This window comes from Oryx dammah, unplaced genomic scaffold (assembly GCF_014754425.2).
Source record: "Oryx dammah isolate SB20612 unplaced genomic scaffold, SCBI_Odam_1.1 HiC_scaffold_13, whole genome shotgun sequence".
NCBI classification, from domain to species: Eukaryota; Metazoa; Chordata; class Mammalia; order Artiodactyla; family Bovidae; genus Oryx; species Oryx dammah.
In genome coordinates this window covers 50,687,551-50,708,593 of record NW_024070197.1, presented here as the reverse complement: position 1 = coordinate 50,708,593, position 21,043 = coordinate 50,687,551, and the positions used below count along the sequence as shown (strand labels likewise).

Below are 21,043 nucleotides of genomic sequence, written 5' to 3'. Positions count from 1 at the left end.
TACCCCCCTACCCTCTCTCACTGTCCTTAAAAACCTTTCCCTGAAAGCCGAGGGGGCTGGGGGTCGTCTGAACGTGAGCCACTTGGCCTCCTGGCTCAGCACCTGCGATAATGCTGCCCTTTCCTTCACCACGACCCAAGTCAGTAGGTTGGCTTTGCTGCACGGGGGTAAGGGGCATTTGGTTTGGTAACAGTTTTGGTGACCCAGAGTGGGCGGAAGTTCTTGTGCGGGCATCTTGCCTGTGGCACATCGACCCCGGGGTGGCCTGAGGAGTGCTCCATCAGGCGAGCCCTGGTAGATGGGGGATCTGGGAGGACACAGGCCATCCCCCGACCCGAGACGTTCATTTCCAGAGCAGAAACACAAACACAGGGAATTCCAGGTACATGATTCATGGAACACACGAGGCACCGAGACCCCAGCCCTGCTGTCAAGGAACCCCAAAGAGGCTGCAGGAAAGGGGACACCCCTGGCTGGGCACCACACAGCCCCACCCACCCACTGGCCTGCCTACAGGAGGAAGGGCCTTCAAAGCTTCAGCGGGCCACAGTGGCTTGAGGTTCTGGTCACACGACCTCGTCGTTCACCGGCATGGGGTTTTCCTGGGGGCCACCCGTAGGGACCCCTGCCGCCTCCTCACTCGGCTTCTTGCGGGCCTCAGCCGGGGGCCGGGGTGGAGGGTTGCTCGGCGGCTGCTTGATGGTGCCCCCAATCTGCGGCCGCTCCTTGGGCTTGGGCTCGATGGGGCTCCACTGCTCCCCACGAATGGCCGCCTACAGGACACACAGGCTGGGCATGGTTCCTCCTGGGCCACCCCCCGACCCAGTCCCTGCGCCCCCCAGCCCCCGCCAGGGTCCAGGACAGGACTGAGCTCAGCAAGACCTGAGGGGCTGTAGCTCAGTGAGGTTATGTGCCAGGCCTGAGGCTACATGGTCAGAACCCAGCTGTCTCACCAGCCAGGAGACACCTCAACTTGAGAGGGGGACAGTGGAACCCTGGGGCTTCTGAATGACCCCTGGAGGCTACTGCCAGGTGCACAGCCCAAGACCAGGCTTCCTCCCAGGGACTAAGGGCTGGGAGCAGGACAGGAGCCCAGGCCTAAGGGGTATGATGTTGAACCGAGGCCAGCAGCTCTGGGTAGGGGTGGGGGGTGGGGTGGCAGGCACAGTGTGGGAGGCCAGGGGCCCAGGCATGTCGAGGGGGGAGACTGCCGCCCAGGGAACTTGCCGAAATGCAGAGTCCTGGGCCTGCCCCACGGCCACAGGCCAAGTGGACCTAGAAACGTGTATCTCTAACTTTGTATTCCATAATAGTTGATTTTAAAAAAAAGTGACGGCATATAATTTATGAAGCATAAGAATGAAAAGAGGTTCTATAATCACACCTAAGTTAAAGACTAGAACACTCTATCCCAGAAGCTAAAGCTAGAAAGTTAAAGGAAGCGAATGCAGGAAAATACAGCAGAGAGGCCGCGGGGTGGGGTGGGGGCAGGGAGGAGAAACCATAAAATAGAAAAACAATTTAGACGGCAAACTTGTGTTCTGCTCAGTGAAGAATCCATGGGTAAAGGTGGATCCCTAACAGAGGGGAAGTATCCTCAAAAGCTAAAAGCTACAAAGGGTTCACAGTGAAAGCACACGCGTGGTTCCTGCAAACTAACAAGAAGACAAAACCCCAAGAGAAAAATGGGAAGATCTGAACAAGCGGCACAGAAAGACAGGTGCGATGTATGAGGGGCGCCTGGGGTTGGAATTAGTAGAGCAATCAAGCCAAAACTGACTCTGGGAGGCTGGAGGCTGTGGCTGGGTTGGAACCCATGGCTTAGTGGCCTGACAGCCAGCAGGCAGCATGCAAACAGTGGGCATTCTGCAACCTGTGCCTGGCAGGGATCCTCATCCCTCCCCACTCCACTGTCATTACCTCCCCGCCTCCTCCTCCCCACCTCCCAGCCTCCCCCACCCTGCTATAAAGATGGCTTTAAGGGGCCTTTTGCATAACCTGGACTCCAGGCAAACCCCAGCCCCGCACAGCTTGTGGCACCACCCAGACTCATGAGTCCCAGGGAAGTGCTCCTGGCAGCACCTTGAACTGGATAGAAAACTTTGAGCAATGGATCCCACTCTGAGCAGGGCCCGGCAGGCCAGCCACATCCCCTCTCCAAGCTTTTGCCACTTGTCTGTAAAGTGGGGGCCCCCCCCTCCCCTGTCGAGGCTTTGTGGCATGGGTTACAGGAGGATGTAGGGGAGTGGCTAGCATGTTAGATGGGCCACACATGAAGGCCACAGTGTCACTGTCCCCACAACGTAAGCCAGGACACGGGCTCGGCTTGCAGGACCAGCCATGAGGCTGAGGCTGACTGCAAGGATGCTACCCACCAGCAGATAGATGCCACTTGCAATGGCCAAGCAGGCTGTCCCCAGGATGGTGGCGAGCAGGAAGCCAGCAGGTACCGCCAGCCTGGAGTAGGGGTGAAGGGCAGTCAGAGGGGACAGGGGAGACAGAGGACGGTCAGAGGGGGTCCACAGCTCCCCGGCCCCGGCATGGGTCAGACAGCACAGGATCGCAGGAGCCCGAATGGAGGGGAGGCCCAGCAGGCCCAGCTGGGCCTGCACGGCTGGACTTTTAACTTCACCCCTAGCTGTTCTCTGACTGGTCTGCACCTTCCCGAGTCTTTGGACAGGGCTCTTGGCCCCCGGCCACCACCCTGGGAAGAGGTCTTGGCAGCATGGCGGTCTCTCCAGCAGACTCAGCGGGGGCGGCTGAGCCATCAACCCTGGGGCACCGATTATCTGAGTTAAGCTATCAGGCTGGGGTGAAGTGTTAATGACAGATACAGGTTTGGGGAACCCCTGGCAGAGCCTGGGACCTGGGGTTTTTGTTTGGAACAGGTTCTGGACTGGGAGGGGCCTGACTGACCCCAGCAGTCCTCTGCCGGTGGCACTGAGGGGTCCCAAGTGGGTGCAGGCTCACCCGAGGTGCAGGAAGGCCCGGATGTAGTAGTTCCTGGTGAGGGGCCCGAACAGCTTCACCACTCTGGTCAGATACTTCTGTCCACTAGGCGGGAGCGGGAGACAGGCCACGTCACCCTCCACCCGCCCCAGCCTCTCAGACCACCCGGTTCCTCGTCCCTGGGAGGGGAGGGGGTCTCAGGCTCAGTGGCAGGGCAGACCCTGCCTGGGCTGGTGCTGGAGCCTCAGAGAGACAGGAGTGACAGGCTCCTCGTAGTGACAGCTGGTGGGGGCGGGAGGGTGGTTCCCGGAGCAGGGTAGGAAACTCACCACCTCTCCATGGTGGAGCCCTTGCTCCTCTTCCCTCGAGGGTACTCCAGCAGGCAGACCAATACGCCCGCTGCTCTGAAGCCCAGGTTAAGGAACAGCCCAGATCAAGCCTGAGAGGCCCCAGGGAGTCGGCTCTTTTGATTCGAGAACAGAGAGGTGTGGCCACTGCCTGAGGTCCACAGGATTCCAACAAGATAGCCTCCCTTCCCCATGCCTGCCTTGGCGTCTGGAGGGCTTGTAACAGCTGGACTGGGCGGGACAAGTGGGGCTCGGTCCACTGGTGGACAGGCCAGGCCAGCTGGGGAGGGTGACTGACAGAAGGGAATAGAGAGGGACCCCGAGCATTCTCAGGCCTCAGTGTCAGCCCTCAGGTGCCGCGGACACTTCCCTCCCTTGCCAGGGAGGCCCCCAGGCTCTGTCACCTCCCTGCTCGGAGCCCCTCCTGCCTTCAAGGGGCAGCAGCCTCTCTGGCCCCGACCCCAACCTGGGTCTGCAGCAAGAGGATACATGGAGTAGGCGCCCAGGTACCACTGGGTGAACTGACCAGCTGTGGCCACAATGCCCCCGGTGATAAGGACTGTGGGCAGAGGAGAAGGAGGTTAGTAGGTGCCATACCCCATCTCTGCAGGGGCTCTGGCCCCTTCCCCAGGGCCCCCTCCCCAAGGGGGGCCAACAGTCCACCACAGAGCTGCCGTATCTGCCACCATGTTAGCCCAGGAAGGGGACCCGGGGCGGGGGGGAGACCTTGGTAGATGATGGGGGTGGCTATAGGCATGGGCGTTGGGACCCTTCCCCAAGAGCAGCATTTGAGGCAGGGAGGGGGCTGAGGAGCTGCTGAGAGGGAGGCAGGGCCTGGCTCCAGCCTGGACACACCCCCGAGGCCTGGGAGCCGTGGCACCGAGCGTCTGCTCAATGCATTTAAGGACCACGCTGTTGGTGGTTGACTTTGTACCAGCTGCGTGGACCCTCTGTCCTGGCCTCGGGTGTGTGGGCTGATCCTGTTCGTGCGCTCTGTGTGATGCTGGGTCTGGGTGGCCCTGTGTGTACCTGATCGCAGCCCACCCGCCGTGAGCATGTGCATCGCCCCGTTCCTCCCCAGTGATTTTCCTCTATGGCGGTAGCTTCAGTGTACCGCTCAGGGGCGTGACGCACACTCACACTTGTCACTCCATCACGGCCACCCATCCTCAGGGTTCCAGTCACTTACTGAGGTATCACTATGACATAAAGTGCACAGACTTTTAACACGTGTGACCCCCACCATGTGACCTCCACCCATATCAAGATTCTCCCCCATCCCAGGTTTCCTGAGGGCTCTTCTTTTGCTGACAGAAGGTTGGTCCAGACCCTTCCTGGGGTGGTTTGCACAGAGCTCCGGATCGCTGTTTGTCTCATCGGGTAGTTTCCCACAATTTATTTATGCATTCTCCTGCCTTTGGGACATGTCAGTTGCTTCCAATGTTGGGCTTTTATGAATCAGCTGATAGAGTTAAATTCTTCACCCTTTAAGCAATCTGACAGTGAATTTGACACATTTTATTGACTGTGATTGCAGATAACTTACTTTGTTATCTTACTTGGGTTTCCTCTTGAACAGCTTTTCTTGTTGCTTCTCCTGCCTTTTACTGACTTGATCAAACTGTAATTTTAAAATTCCTCTTCCTGAACTACATGTGGACTTTAGAAGGTTTATCTTTAATCTCACCCCAAATTAGCCACAATTATTAATTATTTACAGTCAGTGTCTTCACAGTGGCATAGCCATCTTCCCTCTGGATCCAGCTTCGCCCTCGCTGGAGCACACCCTTCAGCACTCCTTTCTGATGACCTGAACTTCTTCGTTGGTGGTCCCTGTGGCATAGAGTGGGAGAGGGCAGCCCCTGCCCCTTGTGTAGCACAGGCCTGAGTTTCCAGCGGTTTTGTCTTCCTTGTGACTTTCTTCATCCAGGCTGTGTTGGCAGATAACACAACTGCTTGGAGGGGACGATCTTTTGATCTGTTTCTTGTTCAGACAGCCTTTCTCGGTCTGGCCTCAGTCCCATGAGGTAAAAGCTCTGACCTCCCACCCCTCCCTTCAGCCCCTGAACCCTGGCGTTCTTCTGCTGGTGTCGTGTTCACACTTGCTGTGCTGGAGGAGGGAAGGACCACTGCTCCCACATTCAGGCAGTGGCTCGTCCACTCGACCTGGGCCTGTAATTTCCTTGGCCTGAGCCTGCGTCATTAGCAGGAGCCTCAGCTCCCAGAGGGGCCTGGGGTCTCTTGATGGGGACAGACACTTCAGATCATGGTGAATGAGGTGGGTGGCATGGCTGTTGGGCTGGGAGCTCTGGAAACACTCCTCTGAGCAGGTGGATGTGGGTAGAGAGGTGAAGTGGGGGGAGCCAGCTCTGTGGCAAACACCAGGGTGGTGGGCCCCCAGGCCAGAGGGGCAGGGGCAGAGTGGTGGGAGATAGAGGGACCGTTATCTGATCAGATGCGATTCTCTACAACATAAAGGGACGGTGGGCTGAGATGCTCGTGGGGCCTGTAGTTGGTACTGAGTCAGGAGTTAGCAAGAGGAGGAATTTAGAGCCAGAAGGTTGTGGAGGAAAACAAGCAGTAGTCATTGCGGTGGTGATGGGGAGGGGTAGACAGCAGTGGGAGAAGACAGCTTAGGGCAGAAGCAAGGAAAGCCACGTACTGACCCACTGGGTTCTCTGCCATCTAGAAGCCAGAAGGGGGCTGCCCTGCCTGGCACCCTAAAGTTGCCCACCCCCAAAATGTGACCTTAAAGTGCTCCCTCCCCACCCCCAGCTCAGCTTTGCAGGCTCCTTCCTTCAGTCCCCAGGTTGGCGGTGGGGGCCTCAGGGTGGATCCCAGGTGAGATGTGGTGGCTGAGACCCTCCTCATCACTTTACCCCCAGGTCCTCCCGCCCGCCCACTCCCACTGGGGGCGGGGCCTTCATGGGAGGGGCGGAGCCACGGGCGGCTTCCTCAAGCCTCAAGCCCCACCCTCTCCTGAGAAGTTGAGTCCAAGTGCGTACAGCACTGTCTGCAACCGCGGTTGAGCACAGGGAAGCAGGGGGGACGGCCGCCTTCCTACCCAGAAGCAGGCCCTGGGAGCTGGGTGGGAGGGGTCACATGGGTCGTCTTCAGCTGCCTTGTGCAATGTCCTTCTGAGCAGACTCAGGGCTGCGCCCCGGGAGACAGAGCGGTCACCCATTTCCATGGACCAAGCCCCTGGCCAGGGGGCAGGAAGAGCCCACCTCCGCAGCCCAGGAGCCTTAGGGGAGGGAGCTTCCTCCCCAGGGCAGGAGGGTCACTCCAGGCAGGGGTGGGTCATGCTGGGTTTTCCCAGCCCTTCTGGGCGGTGAGTTCTCCGGAAATCACGGGGGCAAGCGCTTCTTCCCTAGACTGAACTTCCTCTTTTGTGTGTGTGTGGGGGGGGTGGGGGTGGGGAAGAGGGCAGAGGATGGGGGTGTGGGTGTGCACGGGGTGCAGGGGCAGGAGGGCCCTGAATCCCCCTCCCCAGTCCCAAGGCTCCTCTTGGCGGCTGCAGCCTGCTCCCAACAGAGGCCCCCAGCCCCCTTCCCGCCGGCGCTGTAGGTCGCCCACTGGAGCCTCCGGGCCCGGAGCCCCACCCCAGGCTCCAGCCGGGTGTCTGTGGCTCCTCAGGACCCCTGCTCCCGCCCCTTCTCCAGCCTGCCCTTTCCCCTTTACCTCTCGCAGCCTGGGGTCTCCAGGCCCCTACTTCCCCAGCCCCAGAGCCCCCCTGCACTGCCGCGGCGCCCCGCCCCCAGGCTCAGCAGCCCCTCTACAGCCCCCTCCCCAGGTGCAAGCGCCCCTCACTCACTCAGGCCGGACGCCAGCGCCTGCTCGTTGGCCCACATGGCCCACTCGATCTGCCCCATGGCGGCAGATCGGCTCGAACGCGGCTCGGACTCTTCAGACCCTGCGGCCCCAGAGCTCAGCAAGCTTCCCGCCCCGCCCAAGTTCCCCAAGTTCCGGGGCCGCCCCGCCCCGCCTCCGGCTCCGCCCCAACCCGGTTCCCCAGGTGACAGGCCGGCGGCAGGTTGGGGTCTCAGGAGCCTTGCCCCCCACTCTCTCCACGGGACCTCAGGTCTTCCTCCCCTGCAGGCCCAGCCAGCCCGGCCTCGGTGGACTCCTGGAGGGGAAGCAGGGCTTCAGGCCAGCCCCTGGGGAGAGTCCTGGGAGGCCCACCGCATCTGGCCCTGGGCTAGTGCAGGTGTGGTGGCCTTGGCCCTACTGGTAACCCTGGACTAACTTGGGGGGTAGGGCGGGTGAGTGTGGGAAGCTTCTGGGAAAACCCAGAATGTAGCACTGCTGGCCCCTGTCCTTTGTCACCTCCCTCCTTGGACTCCCTTTTAGGGTCAAGGTCAGAGGGCTCAGAAGCCCTCCCCCTACTTCCCCCAGCTGGGTTAGGACAGGGGAGAAGAATGGAACTCATTTGGAACGGGGACGTGGACCGAGCTTAAAGCCAAACCCGAACCATTTCCCCAGCCTGTCGGCCTTAGTGACCACGTCCACCCAGCACTGTATGGCTACCCAGCACTGTATGGCTGTGGCCTGTGCTAAGCATCCCACCCATGGCGGGGAGGCCCCAGCCCCACCCCCCACAATGCCCGCCCAGCCCCCTGGGTGAGGGCTGAAGAAAGCACACCAGGCCAGGTGGAGTCCTCGAACTGCCTTTACTCTGGCCTTGGCACTGTTCCCCTGTCCCGCAGACACAACACTGCACCCGCTCAGGGGCCTGGGCTCAGAGTTGAGGGAGCACTTCATGGAGCTGTCCTGAGGTCGTCCCCTGCACGGTGACCTGGCTTCCAGCTCTGAGGGGTACCCCGACATGCCATCACCTCCTGTGGCAGTGGGGTGCCCATGCGTCCAGGGCCTGAGAGCCTTCATGATCGATGCACCAGCAGCTCCCTGCCGGCTCAGTCCCCTGGTGTTGGATCGGGGTCCAGGTCCCCATCTCAGCAAGCACTGGGTGCAGGTCAGGGAAAGGTGAGGCACTTGGGGGGGGCTGCCCCTGATCATCTGGGTGGCTGCAGGCGTCATTCCATTGCCCAACTCAGCCACAGCACATGGCCTGGCCCAGAGCAGGCAGTTAGCCACAAATCCCAACAAGCGTGGCCTGTTGACCACCACACCCAGCTCCCAATCCCAGCGAAGCGGCCCCTTCTCCCAGCGGCAGCCGGGCCCCGTCGAAGAGGTGGTCAGGCAGCTGGCTTTGGCAGACCGTCAGGACCCAGGAGATGAGCGCCAGGGTCGTCCAGGACCTGAGGCCCGGGTCCCACCTGTGGGGTTAAGAAATTAGCATTAGGGAGGGACAGGGTGCACCTGCCCTTTCAGGAAATGCAGGCAGGTCAGACACCCTGGTGATGCTGGGCCCAGGGGCCAATCCTCAGGCAGAGGCTCAGTCCCTCTGGGCAGACATGGAGTGGATAGCAAGTCCGGACCGGTCGGCAGAGACCAAGGCCTGGAGAGCATAGGTCACAGGTCTAGGAGTCAGATAGGACCCTGACCTGCTCTGGAGGGTACACCACAGTCCAGCCCCACCCCTGCACACCACAGGCATCCATCCGTCCTTAAGTATTCTCTGTGAGTGACTGAGGGGAACACTAGGTGCTGTGAAACCAAGGAGCAGGGTCACAGCTACTTCACTGGCCCTCCTGTGGATGCCCTGGGGCGAGCCTGCAGGGCGCATGTGGTGTGCAACCAGGACTCACCTGGGTGGCGATGATGTATCTGATGCTGCCAGGGACAGGGTCCATGCCCAGCGCAGCTTTAAGCTCATCTGAGAGCAGGATGGGCTCCACGGGCAGCCCCTTCAGAAACCTGGGGGAAGAAGGCAGGGCTGGACTGCAGTCCAAGGACGGCAGGTGTGGGACGTGTGCGGCACAGGCAGATGCAGGACTGCTGGGAGCCGTGACTGCCAGCGGGGTCGGGGCCTTTGGGGCTGATGAACAAGGGTGCTCAGCCTGTTCTTAATGCCACTGGGCTGCACACCTCGAGGTGGTTAAATGGTGGATACAGGCACACCCGGAGTGAGAAAGCCAGGGCCTGGCTGTCTCTGAGGGGAGGGCTTCAGGAGACCTCCATGAGGCTATAGTACTGCCCCTCGCCCTGGCCCACCATGCTGCCATGCCCCGTGGGGACACAGCTTAAGAAACGGCCTCAGTTCAAGCTTAATCCTACAAACCAACCCCACAGTAACCAGGGCGATGAGTCGAGCCCCCACGTCCTCGATTGTGGGGCCAATCCCACGCAGTGTGGGAGCAGTACTTAGCTCCACCTACCAGAAGCCTCACTGCCTCCTTAGGGTGACAGATAAAAAGAACCCACACACGCTTCTCACATCCCTAGTGGGTCAAGTGTCCCCACAATGAGAACAGGGCCCCTTAAATAGCTGGGAGGGAGAAATCCAGATGCACTCATCATCACAGGAGCCGCCAGAAACAGGCATGTGCCCCTGGGGCTGGGCCAAGTGGACAAGCATCCATAGCCACATGGGCACCCATGTGGGGACACTGCCTGTGGTCCTCATGGTTGCTGCCCGCCACGGCCTCCTGGATGGGGACCTGCAACTCACTTTTCTCCATTCGACTCGGGGGGGAAGCTGTGCCTCACGGCAGCCACAAACTCAGCCACGGTGTCGTCCAGGGTGAAGACCACGGCGTTGGGACCCGCATCAAAAGTGTACGCCACCTGGAACCGGGCGGTCAGATGGGCTCAGACCAGTTTCCAGGACCCACAGGCCACCCACTCAGGATGGGGAGTGGAGTTTTTCCAACATGGGGGCTATGCCATCAATGAGAGTGAGATGGAGACGCAGCCCCCATCAAAGCAGGCTCCGTGAAGCCCGCCTGGGGCGCCCAGCCCCGCACCTGCCTTGGTTCGCCCGTGGTGAGCATTGAAGCGGTGCACCAGCTGGATGATGCGCCGGGATGTGTCACTGAGGTAGGAGATGGGCGGGAAGGTGTCCAGGCAGGTGGCGTGGAACTGGTTGCTCTCCTTCATGGTCAGCTGGCCAAAGGCCTGGAAGTCGCACCCCCTGATGCAGCGGGTCATCTCAGCCATGCGTGCCGGCACCAGTGCCTCTGCCCGGAACTGTAAGGCAGACGGCCAGCCTGTGAGCTGCGTGGAGCCGTGGAGCCTGGTTTCCAAGCACCCCTGAGGAGCCGCCCGCCAGCCGCCCGCTGGCCTCACCTTGAGCAGGGCACTGGTCTCCACGCTGGTCTGCATGCCTGCCGTGCTGCCCATCGGCTTCCTCTCTGCGCTCACCTGCGGCGAGGGAGGGAGGCTTTCACTGTGCCCGCGGCCCAGGGAGCCTGGGAAGGCCCTCTCGACCCCAGCTGGGCCCCTCACTCACCACGAGGATCAGGACTCGGAGATCCGGCCAGTGTGACTCGGGGGCCACCTGACGGGCGATGCTGTCCTTCCCATCGGGGCGCTCCCCCATCTGCCACTCCACGAAGCCACCGTACAGGCTGCGGCAGGCGCTGCCTGAGCCCCTGCGGGCCACTTCCGACAGATCGCTGTCCACCCCATAGACCCGGGCCAGGGCGTAGGCTGCAGGTGGAGGTAGGGGAGGCTCAGATAGGCTGGGGGTGGGGGGTGGTCTGTGCTCAGTGGTAGAGAAGGGGGGCACCTGGGGGATGGAGCCTTGGCCCTCAGCTCCGTGGCTGGCAGTCAGCACCCACGTGCTCACAGGCTCAGCCTCCACGGAGGGCTCTCAGGGTACATGAGCTGCTGGGAAGAAGAGCTCCCTGGGGACCAGGAGGCCTGGGGCTGCTGGCAGTGCTGGGCGTAGGCCAGGACGTCTTAAGGGCATGATGCCGGGATGCGGCCCTGAGGGGTCCAAAAGGCAAGCTGTCTGCCCTGGTTCACTAGTCTCAGGGCTACGTGGAGGATGTGACCCAACCACCCACTGCTGTGGTGACCGGCTCTGCCCCCAGCTTGGGGGTGGGGGGCCCTGCTAGAGAGTGAGCCACAGGAGGGCAGAGCAGAGCAGGGGTTCCGAAGAAGCAAGATGGGCTCCTAATAGGCCGTCTGAGAGCCTGGAGCCGGCCACAGCCCTGGGTTTCTGGTTGTAAGCCAAGAAATCACCCCCACTTAGTTTGAGCCAGTTTGAGGGGGATTTTTGTCATGTGCTGGGTCCTCCCCTCAGAGCCCCCAGAATATCTCAGCGTTCAGAGGTGCGACATGGCTGAGGCCATGGCCTCGCGTGCAGGGCAAGCTCGTGAGGGACCTGTCCCGGGGCACCCACCTAGGCAGGCATAGCCTGCAGCAGAGGAGGCCAGGCCTGCAGCCGTGGGGAAGTTGTTCTCCGAGGCCACGTGAACCTTGTAGCTGAGGCTGAGAGGCAGTGGGTCTTCATGGCCATTGCTCCTCCGCTTGCGGGCCAGGCGGCGGACTGTGGGGATGGGAGACGACGCCTGGGTCAGCACAGGGGGACCGGCCTCTGCCCGAGCTCCTTACACAGACCTCCCCCTTCTCGGGAGACCCCAGGCCCAGACCTGGCCAGGCTGACAAGCATCGGCGGCCCCTGAGATGTGAGGTGGGGAGGGGCCAGGTGACGGCAGTGCCTTCTATGTGCTCACACCCACCCAGCGCGAGGAAGCGGTGCAGGGGTAGGGGCAGGCTTGTCCTAACCCCAGCATCCCCAAGGACCCTACTCACTCTCCCTCAGGCAGGCCTGGAGGCGAGGCTGCCCCACATCCTCCTCCCGGCCATTCAGCCAAATCCGGTCCTCTGTGAAGTCCCTGCTGATGGCGGCCGTCGTGGTGGTTTTTAACTGGGAAAGAAAGTGCAGGGCACCTCAGTGCTGGGTACCAGCCAAGCTCCCCTCTCTGTGGGGCCTTTCCTCCCCTGGTCCCTCTTGGTCACCTGCTCAGGGCAGTGGCCTTGCTAGAGAACAGGGACGTGGAGGTGGAGGCCAAGGCAGGCCAGGCTTGAGTGGTGGGGACGCCCCATGGGTGTCCACTACACAGGGCAAGGGCCTACACGCCCATCTCCCAGCAGAGAATGCAGGGCGGGGACCTCCTAGGAGGGCTCAGCATGCACGTGCCCGTGTGCTGAGCACACCTCGCAGTGAGCGATGGGACGGATGGCGTTCATTGGCTGGAGATGTACTGCTACCATCTGGAAACAGGGGTTTTGTAAATATTTTTCAATGTATATCATCAACCCATGCTCACCTGATCCTGGTGCAATGTGACGCTCAGAGAGGAATTGATGGGCAGGATCAGCTCTTCATCTCGCTTTCCCCCTAGAACAGACAGCCGACCGCAAAGCCAGTCAGTGTCCCAGCCCCGTCTACCAGCACCCTGTTGCTCTTGCCCACCAGTGCCCCGCCCCTCCCCACCGCCACCGCCACCCCATAGATCCCCAAGTTGCCTGGATCTTGCTCTTTCAATGCACAATCTAAGTCCTCCTCCTGGTGTGCCCCTGCCCTCAGGAACCCCTTGGCAATTGCTCCCCACTTCACTGAGCTCCCGAGAGCAGAGCTGGAGGCCAGTCCACCCCTGCTTCACTGCTTCTGTTTTGTTTTTCACTCATACAGCAAGTAGTCTTGGAGTGCCTGCCGGGTGCTGAGTGCCCTGATTTAAGTCTCTTCCCTTTCCCTCCCAAACAGAAGAAGCCCCATTTACCGAAAATTTATTAAATCTCCTTGTTTATACCCCTGGAGACACTCTGGAATTACCCCCACTTCTGTTGAGCTCTTCCAATCCTGCATATCACAGCAAAATACGGAAAACCTTCCAGAAAGTCCAAAATTTCAGATCCACTGTTAGGCACAGGTGGGGACGAAAGGGTCCCCACTTTCGTCTTTGGGGTGGCGGACAGTTACAGAACATGAGGAGAATGAATCCTGGTGGGTAACCCAGGAGAACCCAGAACGATCCCCCATAAACATGCCCAGTTACTTGCTGACAAAAGTGCAAAAGCAGTTCCTTGGAGGAGGGGTGCGGCTTCTGAAAATGCCGCTGGGTGACTGGACATCCATGGCCCACCACAGCCATGCCTCAGTCTCATGTCTTGAACAAAAGTACTCAAAATAGATCAGACTTCAATTTAAAATGTAAAAGCCTAAAACTTTTAGGAAAAAACATAGTTAACACTCCTCAGGATGAAGGGCTAGAATCAAGACGTCTCTGACTTGCTACCAAGGAGGAGAAGATGACACATTGGCCCCCACCACCATCTAACAACTTCAACCCTTTGAAAGGCTCTGTTAGGATGAAAAGAGAAGCTACATGGTGGGAGAGAATATTTGCAAATCTTGTATGTAGCAAGGATTATTATCTAAAATACAAAACGAACTCTCAAAACTCAACGGTAAAAAGCAGACAGTTCAGTTAGAATGTGGATGAAAGTCCTGAAGAGAGATTTCACCTAAGACTCACGGAGAGGAAATGAGCATACGGAATGCTGTTCAACATCACTGAGCAGCAGAAGAAACAAGCTAAAGCCACAGTGCGATGTCACCATCAGAATGGCTAAAATAATAGCTGGTGACAACAACGCATGCCAGAAAGCTGGATCACCCATACGGTTTTATGTGGTTGGCAGGAATGAAAAATGGTACAGCCAAATGGGAAAAGTTTGTTTCTTTAAAAAACCAAACATGCAACCACTCTATGGCCCTAGCAAGTGTACTCCCGGGGCATTTATCTGGAAGAATGAAAATTTACATTGACACAAAAACCTGTACACAAAAGTTTACAGCAGCTTTTCCCATAATTGATCCAAACTGGAAACAGCCCAGTTGCCTTGCAAAGGCATATTGCCAAGCAAATTGTGGCCCCTCCCCCCTGGGGACTCCAAGATTCACACGGGTGACTCTCCAGAAACTAGTGAGGGAAAGGAGCCAATCCCGGGAGCATTCTTGAGACCTGAACAAGACAGACACCGAGAGCAGGTGGAGGTGGCAGGGTGGGCGTGGCCGTGGGAATCAAGCCCCCACGGGGGCCGGCGTCCTGTATGAAACACGTCCCCAGGTCTTCTGGCTGCACGTGGTGCCCAGCTCCGCGATCGCACCGCGGGAGGGTCCCCACATTTGCACTCGGACTACAATCACGTCCACACGAGGGCCCAGCCCACCTGCCGCTGTCCGGGGATCCGGTCCACCGCCCAAACAAGCCCCTCCCAGCCTCAGTTTCCCTGTCCGCAGGGCCCCCACATCCTGCGCCTCACGAGCCCACCACTCACAGTATTTGACGACCGCGATGTTGACGGGCGCGGTGCAAGTCACCACCACGATCTGCTTCTCTGAAGCCATGGCCGAAGAACAGAGCGACCCCAACCCACGGCCGCCAGCCTTCCAGACCCGCCCCGCAGCGGGACCGGCGATTGGTCCTCAAAGCCCCACCTGCTCGCGTGTCGCCCAATTAAAGGCGGGCCTGGCCCATGCTCCACCTCTCAGCCAATGAGTGGCATCGGAAGATAGACTGGCGACCCTGAGCCCGCCCCCGCTGGCCCGAAAACGCGCTCCGACTCTGCGCAGGCGCAGAGATTGGTTCGCCTCCGCCCCCCCTCCCCTCACACTCAGAAGAAGTCCGCGCAGGCGCGAGCTCCGCGCAGGCGCCTGGTGGTGCAGTTTCCCGACCTGCGCCGAGGGTTCCAGGTGAAGACTAAGGGTGAATGCCGCGCTCAGCGCCGTAAGACACGCACTCCGCCGCCCGAGGTCCTCCACGCCTCGCCGCCCTGGTTTCCCTCACTCAGCGGCCCGAAATTCCCCTCACCCGGCCGCCCTGAGTTTCCGACGCCCGAGTTTTCCTCAGCCCGGCTGCCTGAGCTTCCCCTCACCCCGCCGCCCGGGGTTCCCAGAGACTCCCCACCCCCTCACCAACCAGTTCCTGGGTGAGGGGCTGCTGAGGGAGGAACTTCTTCGGAATAGGTACTTTCCAGCCCTACCCCCCCTCTTTTAAAGCTCCGTACCAGCCGGGGTTCTCTTTTCAGGGTTAAAGTTCAGTCGCTCAGTCGTGTCCGACTCTGCGACCCCATGGACTGCAGCACGCCAGGCTTCCCTGTTGAAGTGGGTTGCCACGTTTATAATGACTCTTACTGCTGTAAAACGTACCCTTTTAACTACTTTGAAGCTTGCAATTCTGTGGCATTAAATACCTTCACATTGTTGGGCAACCATCACCACTCTCCACCTCTAGAACTTTTCCATTTTCCTAAGGTCAGATTCTATTCCTTACACAATAACTCCCAGTTTCCCCCTTCTGTTTGTAAAAATTTATTTTTGGCTTTAAAATGATTCCGTTTTCAGTGAAGATAGGAGCGTAGCCCCCCGGTTCTGTTCCTACAAGTATCAGCAAATAGCTCTCTTCTGATTAGGTGTTTTTTAGAGACCATCCTGAAGATCTCCATTTGCCATAACTTGTCCAACTGGTACCCTGTTGGTTGACAGTGAAGTTGTTATCAGTCTTGGGACACAAGCAGGTTTCTTGCGCAAGTGTTGAGTCCTTCTTTAGGATAAATCCCTGAAATTGGAATTGAAGGGCCTAGCAGGATGTACCTGAGGTAAAGTTGATAGCTCTTGGCAAGTTCCCTCTGGAAGTTTGATTGATCCCAGCCACCAAAGTAAGGGATCTGGAACCTTCCCCAGCACAGCAGCTCCCCATCCACCTGACCCATGAAAAATGGTATCTCACTGTTTTCAGTTGTGTTTCTGATGGTTGTTACATTTTTCTTGGAGTCACTGTTTTGTTTCATGCAGAGCCATTAAAACTTCCTTTGAAGAGCTGTTGGTGCATTTCTCTGGACAGTGGTGGCAGTGCATTCTCTGAACTATAGAAGCAAGGTCGCCTATGAGCATCAGTGATTTGTACGGTGTGTGGCAGTGATGAAGGGACATCTCACAGGTTCATGATGCCATCTGTTTTGCACCAAGTACTGTGCCAGGTGTCCCACTCTGGAGGACTTTATTTTATTGTTTATAATTTAAGTATTGACTATAGAGTGAAATGTGTCACCCCATACTCATATGTTGAAACCTAACCCCCAGTATGATGGCGTTAGGAGGGGGCCTCTGGGAGTGATGAGGTTATGGGGGTGGGGCCCTCATAAAAGATCCCACAGAGTTCCTCACCCTTTCTCCAGGTGAGGGTACCATCATGATCCAGGAAGGGGCTCTCATCAGACACCAAGCCTGCCAGCACCTTGATCTCGTACTTCCAGCTTCCAAACTGAGAACTCAGGGGTGGTTGTTTAAGGCCCCAAGTCTGTGGTATTGTTTGTTACAGCATCCTGAACAAACTAAGACAAAGACAGTATTATATGTACTTGATTTAAAGAGAGAATTACCAGACACTCTTCTGTGCTCACCCCCAGGTTTGGCAGCCACTTTATTTTTTAACTTATTTTGGCTGCACTGGGTCTTCATTGCTGGGTGTGGGCTTTCTCTAGCTGCGGCGAGCAGGGGCCACTCTTGATCCTGGTGTGCAGGCTTCTTATTTTGGTGGCTTCTCTTGTTGCGGAGCACAGGCCTAGTTGCCCCGTGGTGGGACCTTCCCAGGCCAGGGATGGAAGGGAAACTGTGTCCCCTGCACTGGACTGCCAGGGGAGTCCAAAGGCAGCCACTTTTACATCTGTTATTTTCCTCCCTGTTACTTTCCTTTTTTAATTAATTGACTGTTTTGGCTGCACTGGGTCTTCATTGCTGCATGTTCTTTAGTTGCATCTGGCGAGGGCTGCTCTCTAGTTGTGGCGCATGGGCTTCTTGTTGCGGTGGCTTCTCTTGTGAAGCGTGGCCCCAAGAGTGCCAGCTCAGTAGTTGAGGCACATGGGCTTAGTTGCCCCGTGGCATGTGGGATCTTCTTGGACCAGTGATTGAACATGCATCCCCTGCATTGACAGACAGATTCTCAACCACAGGGAAGCCCCTTCCTCCATGTTTCTAAACAGCCTACTTGTTTCCCTCTTTCTTTGTCTCCTTCCTTTATTATCATTTTCGATGGCATCTTTTGATTGTCACCAAGCAGAAATGAGGAATTGTTTTCTATCCCCACCACAATCCATACTCCCCAATACAGGTAATGTTCTCAGTGTTATGATCATGTGAACCATGCTCACAGTTGAACACATGGGTATAAGTGCCTGACTGTGCATTTGTGTAGTGGGGAACCTTGAACAAACAAGCCTCCTGAAAGAGGGCTGGGCATAGACCCCAGGTTGACACCATCAGCCCCTGCTCTTCTGAACAGTCAGCCTTCAAGCATGTAGAAGATAAGCTCATCACAGGACCTCTATTTCTGGGGCTTTTTGTAAACTAGATGTGGGTTAATGCCTGTTCTGCCATAGTGGGAGTGATAAACCAAAGGGCAGAAGCTTTTACAGATGGTCCCGTGTTCTGATTTGCTCCATTAAAATGTTTCATGGAGATGTGGTAGGTGCCTTGACACTTCAGGGAGTCAGCCTGAAGTGTCAAAGCTGCAGGACAAGAACAGAGCCTGGAACGTTTCTCACAGTCTTCCTCAGACTTCCTGTCTTATTTCAAAGCATTTTTTTAATGTAAAATATGTAACAAAATTTACCTTCTTAACCTTTTCCTTTTAATTTCATGGCTGCAGTCACCATCTGCAGTGATTTTGGAGCCCAAGAAAGTAAAGTCTGACACTGTTTCCACTGTTTCCCCATCTATTTGCCATGAAGTGATGGGACCGGATGCCATGATCTTTGTTTTCTGAATGTTGAGCTTTAGGCCAACTTTTTCACTCTCCAGTTTCACTTTCATCAAGAGGTTTTTTAGTTCCTCTTCACTTTCTGCCATAAGGGTGGTGTCATCTGCATATCTGAGGTTATTGATATTTCTCCCAGCAATCTTGATTCCAGCTTGTGTTTCTTCCAGTCCAGCATTTCTCATGATGTACTCTGCATATAAGTTAAATAAGCAGGGTGACAATATACAGCCTTGATGTACTCCTTTTCCTATTTGGAACCAGTGTGTTGTTCCATGTCCAGTTCTAACTGTTGCTTCCTGACCTGCATACAGATTTCTCAAGAGGCAGGTCAGGTAAGGTCCGTCTAGTCAAGGCTATGGTTTTTCCTGTGGTCATGTATGGATGTGAGAGTTGGACTATGAAGAAGGCTGAGTGCCGAAGAATCGATGCTTTTGAACTGTGGTGTTGGAGAAGACTCTTGAGAGTCCCTTGGACTGCAAGGAGATCCAACCAGTTCATTCTGAAGGAGATCAGCCCTGGGATTTCTTTGGAAGGAATGGTGCTAAGGCTGAAACTCCTGTACTTTGGCCACCTCATGCGAAGAGTTGACTCATTGGAAAAGACTCTGATGCTGGGAGGGATTGGGGGCAGGAGGAGAAGGGGACAACAGAGGATAAGATGGCTGGATGTCATCACTGACTCGATGGACGTGAGTCTGAGTGAACTCTGGGAGTTGGTGATGGACAGGGAGGCCTGGCGTGCTGCGATTCATGGGGTCACAGTCGGACACGACTGAGCAACTGAACTGAACTGAACCTTTTCCTTAAAAAAAAAAAACTTGGTTGCACTGGGTCTTGGTTGCAACATGTGGGATATAGTTCCTTGACCAGGGATTGAACCCAAGTCCCCTGCCTTGAAAGCACAGAGTCTTACCCCTGGACCCACCAGGGAATTCCTTAACCATTTTCAAGTGTGCAGTTCAGTGGCAGTAAGTGTACTGACATCGATGTGCAGTCATCCCCAGGTCCATCTCCAGAACTTTTTCCTCTTCCCAAACTGAGACTCTATGCTCAGTAAACACTGAGTGTGAATCCCCTCCTCCAGCCCCTGGCAGCTACTGTTTTACTCTGTGTCTGAATTTGTCTGCACCAGGGACCCATGTAAGTGGAATCCTGTGTCTGGCTTATTTCACTGCACATAATGTCCTCAAGGTTCATCCATGTTGTAGCAGATGCCAGAATTTCCCTGCTTTTTAAGGCTGAGTAATATTCCATTGTATGGATGGACCACATGTTGCTTATCCACTCATCTGTTGTATTTGTGTTGCTTCCACCCCGTGGCTGTTGGTGAGTAACACTACTGTGAACGTGGGTGTCCACTGTCTCTTATTAAAGTTCCTCTTATTTGGTTCTTTGGGGTAAACACCCAGAGGTAGAGTTTCTGAGTCATGCGGCAGTTCTGTGTTTAATTTTCAGAGGAACTTCCGGTTTTTTTCCACGCTGCTGCACCATGTTACCTCCCCACCAAAGTCCCCAGCTTCCATTTCCTGTGTCCTCACTGACACTTATTCTTTCCTTTCCTTCCTTTTTTGCGCAGACTCCCTAATGGCCGTGAGGTGTGAAGTCGTGTCTCCTTGTGGTTTTGATGTGCTTTCCCAGATTTCATTTCATTTGCAGTGATTTCTCAGTGTTGCTAAGAGGGCGCATGGTATGGCGTTGCTCAAACATTAGTGTGAGTACCAGTCACCCAGGGAGCGTGTTGAAATGCTGATTCTGAGTCAGGAGGTCTGGAAGACTGCCTGTGTAGCCAGTGTCCCGGGTGTTGAGGGCAGAAGCTTGCTGGTCGAGGGCCACACCATGAGTAACGAAGAGCCCAGGACACACAGGGGCTCTGCAGTCAGACCAGCCCGGTGTGTATGTAACTTTCCAAGCCACAGAGAAGTGTTTCCACAGCAGAGCAATGCTTCCTCCAGGGACTTAATGGACAGGAGGTGACTTGAAAAGATGATGCGTCGAGTTTTCTTTATTGCCCTTTCATTTTCATCAGCCCACCCCGGAGACCCTCAGCAGCGAGGCTTTTTTGGAATCTGGGGGTGAAACACCACAGAGCGTGGCAGTGAGAGAAAGGGAGGGAGTCTTCTGGGAGATTCCCGTGGGGGCGGGGGTCATCTGACACTTACAGAAGTGGTGGTGCGGAGGTGCAGGCAGACTCCACCCTGCCGTAACACAGGTGATGCCCACAGCAAGGGCTGCAGCGAGTGTGCGAGAGGAGTCGGCAGTGGGGGCTGAGGTGGCCGGGCGCCAAGGAGTGACGCAAGCGGGGCGGTGTGCCAGCGGAAGGTGGGAGGGACGTTCTGGCAGCGGGGAGCGGACTGAATAGGAGTGCGCCATCCCTCCAGGAGGAAGTCCATCTCTTCCTCAGGCCGAGCTGGGAGCCAGCAGGCAGCCAAACCCTCCTGTGCACTGGTTGGGAGCACCTGTTCAGAGTCAGAAGGACCCAGAGCCCCAGACTTCACCCCCACCTCATTTCTTGCTGTCCTCCTCATCATCTCCTGAACTCCTCAGGACTTAGTATCTTGGCCTTGGAGATTAAGGCCTTGAACTTGGTGATCTCTAAAGACCCAGGACTTGTACTCTGCGCCTGCATAGCAAGCAGGTCTCCATGGATTGTGACAGAGACACGTAGGCATGACACTCATAGAATATTTTCTGGCCACAAAATCTTTTGATTTTTTGGTACTTTTTTTTTTAACCAGAATTTTTTAAAATTTCCATTGTAACCATTTTTAAGTGTACAGTTCAGAGGCTTTAGGAGCATTCACGTTGTGGTATGGCCATCACTTCCATCTGCTTCCAGAACTCCCTCACCTTCTCAAGCTGAGACTCTCTTCCCACTAAACCCCTCCCTCCCCCCACCCCTCCTTCCCCAGCCCCCCGCAGCCACCATCTACTTGATATCTCTGTGACTGTGACTCCTTTAGGTCCCTGTATCAGTGGAATCGTACAGCACATGCCTTTTTGTGTCTGGTTTGTGTCACTGAGCATCATGTCCTCAGGGGACACCCCCATGTGGTGTGTGTCACAATTTCCTCCCTTT

General features: G+C 56.7%; 2 protein-coding genes across 3 annotated transcripts; both read right to left on the bottom strand.

Moving 5' to 3' along the window:
- Positions 1–376: 376 nt before the first annotated feature.
- Positions 377–7,260, bottom strand: LOC120872959 (cytochrome b-245 light chain). Of its 2 annotated transcripts, XM_040253704.1 has the most exons (6): positions 7,111–7,260; positions 3,786–3,855; positions 3,279–3,353; positions 2,971–3,054; positions 2,376–2,457; positions 377–773 (listed from the first exon to the last, which is right to left on the bottom strand). In XM_040253704.1, the coding sequence occupies exons 1-6, from the start codon at positions 7,166–7,168 to the stop codon at positions 567–569; spliced, it is 576 nt and encodes a 191-aa protein (XP_040109638.1). In that variant the 5' UTR covers positions 7,169–7,260; the 3' UTR covers positions 377–566. The 2 variants fall into 2 exon arrangements, with proteins under 2 accessions (XP_040109638.1, XP_040109637.1); XM_040253703.1 differs by having other exon boundaries at positions 2,376–3,353; positions 7,111–7,233.
- A 689-nt stretch (positions 7,261–7,949) lies between these two features.
- MVD (mevalonate diphosphate decarboxylase) lies at positions 7,950–16,712 on the bottom strand. Its single transcript, XM_040253699.1, has 10 exons — positions 14,490–16,712; positions 12,476–12,546; positions 11,958–12,072; positions 11,545–11,691; positions 10,648–10,847; positions 10,485–10,559; positions 10,167–10,385; positions 9,868–9,983; positions 9,005–9,113; positions 7,950–8,572 (listed from the first exon to the last, which is right to left on the bottom strand). Exons 1-10 carry the CDS (start codon positions 14,557–14,559, stop codon positions 8,492–8,494), a joined length of 1,203 nt encoding a protein of 400 aa, XP_040109633.1. The 5' UTR covers positions 14,560–16,712; the 3' UTR covers positions 7,950–8,491.
- Positions 16,713–21,043: the final 4,331 nt, after the last annotated feature.